The sequence below is a fragment of the Dama dama genome, chromosome 22, assembly GCF_033118175.1.
Source record: "Dama dama isolate Ldn47 chromosome 22, ASM3311817v1, whole genome shotgun sequence".
Taxonomy (NCBI): domain Eukaryota; kingdom Metazoa; phylum Chordata; class Mammalia; order Artiodactyla; family Cervidae; genus Dama; species Dama dama.
The window spans coordinates 6,872,774-6,878,773 of record NC_083702.1 but is presented as its reverse complement, the minus strand read 5'-3'; the positions used below and the strand labels follow the sequence as shown (position 1 = coordinate 6,878,773).

General features: G+C 59.2%; 1 protein-coding gene across 11 annotated transcripts in view; it reads left to right on the top strand.

Moving 5' to 3' along the window:
* The first annotated feature begins 245 nt into the window (after positions 1 to 245).
* The window catches only part of SERHL2 (serine hydrolase like 2), a 21,614-nt gene continuing 15,859 nt past the window's right edge, over positions 246 to 6,000 (top strand). For 3 of the 11 annotated variants that reach the window (XR_009689712.1, XR_009689713.1, XM_061124391.1), the window contains exons 1-8: positions 246 to 378; positions 1,182 to 1,331; positions 1,448 to 1,561; positions 1,801 to 1,923; positions 2,323 to 2,387; positions 2,759 to 2,833; positions 4,396 to 4,605; positions 5,008 to 5,087. Coding sequence is in view for 8 of the 11 variants with exons in the window: in XM_061124391.1 (XP_060980374.1) it covers positions 375 to 378; positions 1,182 to 1,331; positions 1,448 to 1,561; positions 1,801 to 1,923; positions 2,323 to 2,387; positions 2,759 to 2,833; positions 4,396 to 4,605; positions 5,008 to 5,087 (821 nt within the window). In the remaining 3 variants the exon portion in view is untranslated. The remainder of the gene's footprint in view (positions 379 to 1,181; positions 1,332 to 1,447; positions 1,562 to 1,800; positions 1,924 to 2,322; positions 2,388 to 2,758; positions 2,834 to 4,395; positions 4,606 to 5,007; positions 5,088 to 6,000) is intronic. The other 8 variants (XM_061124389.1, XM_061124396.1, XR_009689714.1 and 5 more) reach the window with 6 other exon arrangements.

Sequence of the window (6,000 nt, the reverse complement as noted above, 5' to 3'; positions counted from 1 at the left end):
TAGGCGTCTCACCTGCAAGGACTGTTGGGCGGGGTGGGGCCGGGCCGGGCCAGGTCATTGGTGGGCGCGGGGGCCACTGGTGGGCTGGCGGTGGGAACCTGTCACTGGTGGGCGGGGCCGAGGGCGGGGCGGGGCAGGTCTTTGGTGGGCGGGACCGAGGGCGAGGCTGGAGAACAGACGCTAGTGGGCGGGGGCGGAGCGGGACGGACAGGCCATTTATGGGCGGGGCCGAGGGCAGGTTTGGGGCGAGGACGACTGCTGGTGGGCGGGGCGGGGCCGGCCCCCGAGGAGCCAGAGCCAGAAAGCAGGTGTCTGTCGCGCGGGGCGAGACTTAGCTGGAGTGACGGCCTCCGTGAGACCTTGGGACGCGAACGATGGGTGAGGCTCCGCAGTCCCGGGCTCCCTAGACCGGAGTGGGATGGGCGAGGCCACCGACCTGCTTGAGACCGCGGAAGCGGGGTGGGCATGCCGCCCTCCCGGCGGTAGCGCGTCCTCCGTCTGCAGCCTGCGGAGCAGGCCCAGTCCCACCGGCGCAAGGGTGGGGCCCCGAGAACGGGTCGCACGTGGTCTCTCAGGATTCCGGGAGCCCCAAGCTAGAGAAGCAAGCTTGCGGGGGCTCTGGGGGCACGCGGGTCTCAGGCCTGGCCAGGAGCGCCTGCGGGTGAAAAGGTCAGCCCTGGCGATGGAGGATGCAGCAGGACCTGAGCGGGCCCGTGCCCCGGGGGGTCAGGGAAAGGGGCCTGGGGTCGCGCTGCCCGCACTGAATCCGCGCTCCACCTGATTGCCTTTGTGTGACCTAGGGCGTGGACTTCACCTCCCTGTGCCTCAGTTTCTGGGTTTGGGAAGGAGGGTGAGAGTGCTCCAACTTACTGTGAAGATGTGGGGAGATGGGCCACCCCATCGGGCCTTCCGCGAAGACTTAGAAAACCTTGGCCATTGCTTATTACTCTGTTTACTCCAGTTTTACAGGGAAGAAAACTGGGTCAAGAGGTTTTAGTAACTTGCTCCAGGTCACACAGCCATAAGTTACAGAGCCCAGGCCTAGCTAACCCCCACCCCCGACTTATTCTAGAAAATTCTACAGTGAAGCCCTCCCAAGGTTTTTCTTCACCCAGTAGACCCATCTTGCCTCTCCCTCCTCTGGGTAGTCCCACACCCACATCCGGCTCTCTTTATTTCAGGTCTCATCTCAGAGCTGAAGCTTGCTGTTCCCTGGGGCCACATTGCGGCCAAAGCCTGGGGCTCCCATCAAGCCGCCCCCGTTCTCTGCCTTCACGGCTGGCTGAACAATGCCAACTCCTTTGACAGACTCATCCCTCTTCTCCCGAAGGGTAGGCCTGGGGGCTGAAGGGAAGACAACGGGTGAGGCAGCAGGTCTGCAGCAGCATCAGGAGTGGGGGAGATGGCTGACCTGGATGCACCCACTCACCCTCTCCCTCTGTCTCAGACTTTCATTATGTTGCCATGGACTTCGGGGGTCACGGGCTCTCATCCCACTACAGCCAAGGTTTCCCATATTACCATCAAAACTTTGTGAGTGAGGTCCGGAGAGTTGCAGCAGGTAAGCAAGAGACAGAGCCTGTGTGTTTGTCTGTAGGGGTTGGGGGTGGCATGGAGTAGGGAACTGGGGAGGTGCTCTGCAAGTGGGGTGTGATGGCCAGGAAGCAATGCTGGCCTGAAAGTGCTTTAGGGCCTGACCCCAATTCTGCCAGCAACTCATGGGTGACTCTGCGCAAGCTGGAGAAAGCTCGCTTTTTCCCATGAGTTACAACCCCTCAGTGGCCCTGGGGGCCCTTTCAGGGTGTTTCCTGAGTGGAGCATCCCAGGACACAGGGACTGCGAGGCTGAGGCCCACCCTGACCTGGCTCCATGCGTTTTCAGCCCTGAAATGGAACCGGTTTTCCCTCCTGGGCCACAGTTTTGGTGAGTACACTTTGCCAGGATGTGACTGGTGTCAAGCTGTGGGGCTGAGAGGGAGAGGACTAGTACACAGGTACCTTTCTCCTGCACCCCTGGGAACTGCAAGGAGACATACAGGAGTTCGTTAGACACTGACCTATGGGCACCATGCCCAGTGGCCTCAGGCAACTGCATGGATGGCCACTGTCTCCTGATTTGAGAAGGGAAAGAGAGGTCTGATGCAGGGGCCACGTGGCCCCAGAGAGGGAGCCTCAAGTTTGATGGTGAATGCAGAGCCCTGCCTGCTGGTGTGAGACAGGAGCTGGGTGCTCTGGCTGGGGGGAGGTCCACCTCTGGGAAGGAGTCTTTGTAGGACTCGGGGAGAGCTGGGGAATATTCGCCAACTACTCTTTTCTCCCCCAGGTGGCACTGTGGGTGGAATGGTGAGTAGATGGCTTTGCAGTGACCGCCTCTGGCCTCTCCTCCCGGTGAGATGGGGAGAGGAGGAAGGGGTAGTGAGTTTCAGGCAGCCCATTAGTGGTTTGTGCCAGCTTCCTTTGGAAGGACCCATGATAATCACTATTGTGAGGACATTCCTGATGGAGTTAAGTGTTTCCACACTGCCCATCCTCTCTGTCGCAGAGAACCCTGGAGAATCCAGCTGTCACCGGGGTTGATGCTGGGTGTGGACTGTCGGGGGAGGGGAGAGAAAGGTGCCCTGAAAGGGTAGGAGATTCCCGGTGGCCTAGTGGTCAGTACCCTGTCCCCACCCAAGCGCCAGTGTCCCCAGGGGACAGTCTGAGTCCTTCTCCTCCTTCCTCTCCTCTTCATGCTTCCTTTCTTCCATGTCACATCATAGTTTTCCTGTATCTTCCCTGAGATGGTGGACAAACTCATCTTGCTGGACGCCTTACCAGTTGTCCTGGACACGAATGTAAGGACGGGGCTTGCACACACCATGTCGCTGGGTACCTGGGTCCCAGGTAGTGTCCTCAGCCCTGCCCCCCTTGGCGGATACCAGGGAGGCAGGAGGAGGTGGCAGAGGGTGGACAAGAGGGCTCAGGGTCCCCTCCCCCGCCCCCGAGGGCAGGGTTGTGCTACCTATTCCCTCGGAGTAGGCAGCAAACAGGGCCATGGGCCTGTGTCATCCTCGGAGGCCCTGCTTGTGGCCTGGAGTCTGCAGAAGGCCAGGTTGATCACAACGGCAGGGGTGGGAGAGGGGAGGAGCAGTGGGCTGAGGAAACCCTAGTTGGATGGGCCCACCTGCACTCAAGTGCCCTCGAGGTGTGCACCCACCGCACAGCTGCACACAGGGGGCCTGAGTGTGGACTGATGGGCAAAGCGTTGACCCCTCCTGCCAGCACCACCAGTGACGACCACCAGGGCTGTCTCTATGTCTGAGTCCTGGCTCTGCTCTTTTCCTGCTTTGTGACTCCGGGCAGGTCACTTTGCCTCTCTGGGCCTCAGTTTCCTCACCTGTAAAATGAGGAGGCTGGACTAGGGCAGGGGTCCGCAGCCTCTGGGACCTAACGCCAGATGATCTGAGGTGGAGCTTCGGTAGTAATAATAGACATAAAGTGCACAGCAAGTGTAAAGCGCTTGACTTATCCCGACACCGGCTCCCTCCCCAGCCTTGGTCCGAGGAAAAATTGTCTTCCATGAAAACTGGTCCCTGGTACCAGGAAGATTGAGGTTCCCTGGACTAGACGATGAGGAGGCACCCTCCAGGAGTCTTTCTGACGGGAGTCTTTCTGTTCCCGAGGGCTTAGCCTCACACAGCTCCTTCATCAGTTTCAGTTTTCTTGTCCATAAGATGCCCACAGATTCCTTAAGCCAAAGATTCCAAGAATCACAGCTGTCTCTTTACCACCACACGCCCACTCCTGGCACACAATAAGTGCTCAATAAGTGTGCATTGCGTGAGTGGAGAGTCGTGGGTTACAGTGAGGATCTCCGAGTCCGTGGTAACCACCACTCTGGCATCCGTATTGGTTTCACCCACTGAGCTGACAAACACCGTGCCCGGGGTGGGGGGAGGAGGGGCTTCCTCAGGAGTTTCTGGTGACTCTTTGCTCCTCCCTGTCTCCTGCCTCTTCCGGGGGTGGATGGGGGAGTCACTTCCCATTGCTGCTCCAGGCAGTGGACCTTGGACGAGGCCAGGCTGTGCTGAGAGTAAGCTGGGCTGGAAATGCCCAGCTATACCCAGCTGTACTCCCCAGGCTGTACCTGCTCAACCAGTTCCTCTCCACCAGGTAGCATGAGAGTGTCAATTAGAACAGATGAAACTGCCATTCGATTGGACCCTAATAGTGCACCTTCGCAAAGCACTAGGCAGTTACCAGAGCTGTCCCTTCCCCTCCGTCTTCAGCCCGACCCCTCCAGCTCTCCCGGGCTGCAGGCTGGGCGGGGTGGCTGTGACCAAGGCGGACCACTTGCTCCGGGTCACACAGCTGACCGGCAGGGGCTGATCCGGTGCCCTGCCTCTCTCGGGTTCAGAGTCTTCTCAGGCTAAGAGGGTGTGCCGCTGAGTGGATGGTGGGGCTGGGCGAGGTCCTGGGTCCCCGCCCGCCCAGCAGAACCCATGGGGGGCATTTAGGAGATGGACAACTTGCTGACCTACAAGCGGAGGGCCATAGAGCACGTGCTGCAGGTGGAGGCCTCCAGGAAGCCTGCGCAGGTGGTCAGCCCGGAAGAGATGCTGCAGTGGTGAGTGGCGGGTGGGACCAGTGGGGGCCAGAGACCTGGGGGAGCTATGGACCACTGAGGGGGCAAGTCTCTGGGGCCCAAAGGAAGCTTCATCTCCTAGTCCCAAATCTGTAGCAAGCCAGTCTCTGTGTGCTCACCTGGCGCTCCTTCGCCACCCCAGCTGGGCTTTTGTCTGCCCTCATTCACCCGACACTGTGGCCGTGCCCTTCGCCCCACCCCTCCACAAGCTCTCTGCCACGCCTGGTACCCACACACACAGACAGAGACACTCACACAACACTGACGCAAACATCCCCATTGGTACAGGCGCGTGTCCTTGGCGAGTGGCCTTTCCCCACCTTCCTCTCCTTCCGCCTGGCCCCCCACCCCCACCCCAGGCATCCAGTGTCCCCTCTTCCCCAGGTTCCTGAAAAACAACAGCCACGTGGGCGAGGCGTGTGGGAAGCATCTCCTGCAGAGAGGAACCACACAGGCGGCCACGGGTAAGGGACTCGCTGTTCAAGGCTGTTGCTTATGGGCACTGTCCTTTCTGAGGAATGACAGTGGTTAAGCTTTACTGCTGCTTGCTCTGGACCAGGCGTGATCCTAAGTGCTTTGCAAAAGTACCTCCTTTAATGCTCCTACTGACTTATGCGTGCTAAGTTGCTTCAGTTGTGTCTGACTCTTTGCAACCCTGTGAACTATAGCCCACCAGGCTCCTCTGTCTATGGGGTTCTCCAGGCAAGAATACTGGAGTGGGTTGCCATGCCCACTGCCCTACACTCATCCCATTTAAAGCAGGAGAAACGGAGACTCGGAAGGGCCAAGCAGCTTGTGCTAGGTCAGATAGCTGCCGCACATCCCAGAAAGCCACATCCTGTGCGGAACTTGGTCAGGGGTCTGGGGCCTCATTGTCGAGGCACAACGCTGCCCTGCCGACCAAGAATAGAACCTGTGCCCCCTGCAGTGGAAGCGTGGTGCCTTAACCACCGAACCACCAGGGAAGTGCATGCTGTGCTATAGTTTTTCTCAGACGTTGCCAACCGAACTTAGGTCAAGGGGAATATACCTGAGGGGTTTGCAACCTGGTCTTGTCTTAGTCACCATCTCTGTCCCTCCCTGCAAATCCATCATGGAGAAGGGAGGTGGAAGGCAGAGGCCTATGGGCTCCAGCTCCCCTGATGGCAGAAGTAGGCTAATCTGGAATAAAATAGGGCACCTGGTGAGGCTGGGGAAGCCGATTAGGGCAGCCCGGGATCACGTGAGACGGTGAGCAGATGCTGAGCTAGATGTCAAGGGGGTGGGAGCAGAGGAGAGAGGCATCCTGGGCAGTGGGCAGGCAGCTGGATGGCTGTGTTGGGACAAGCCCTCCACAGAAGTGTGCCCCTTTGAGGCCCGGGGTTAACCTAAAAGCAG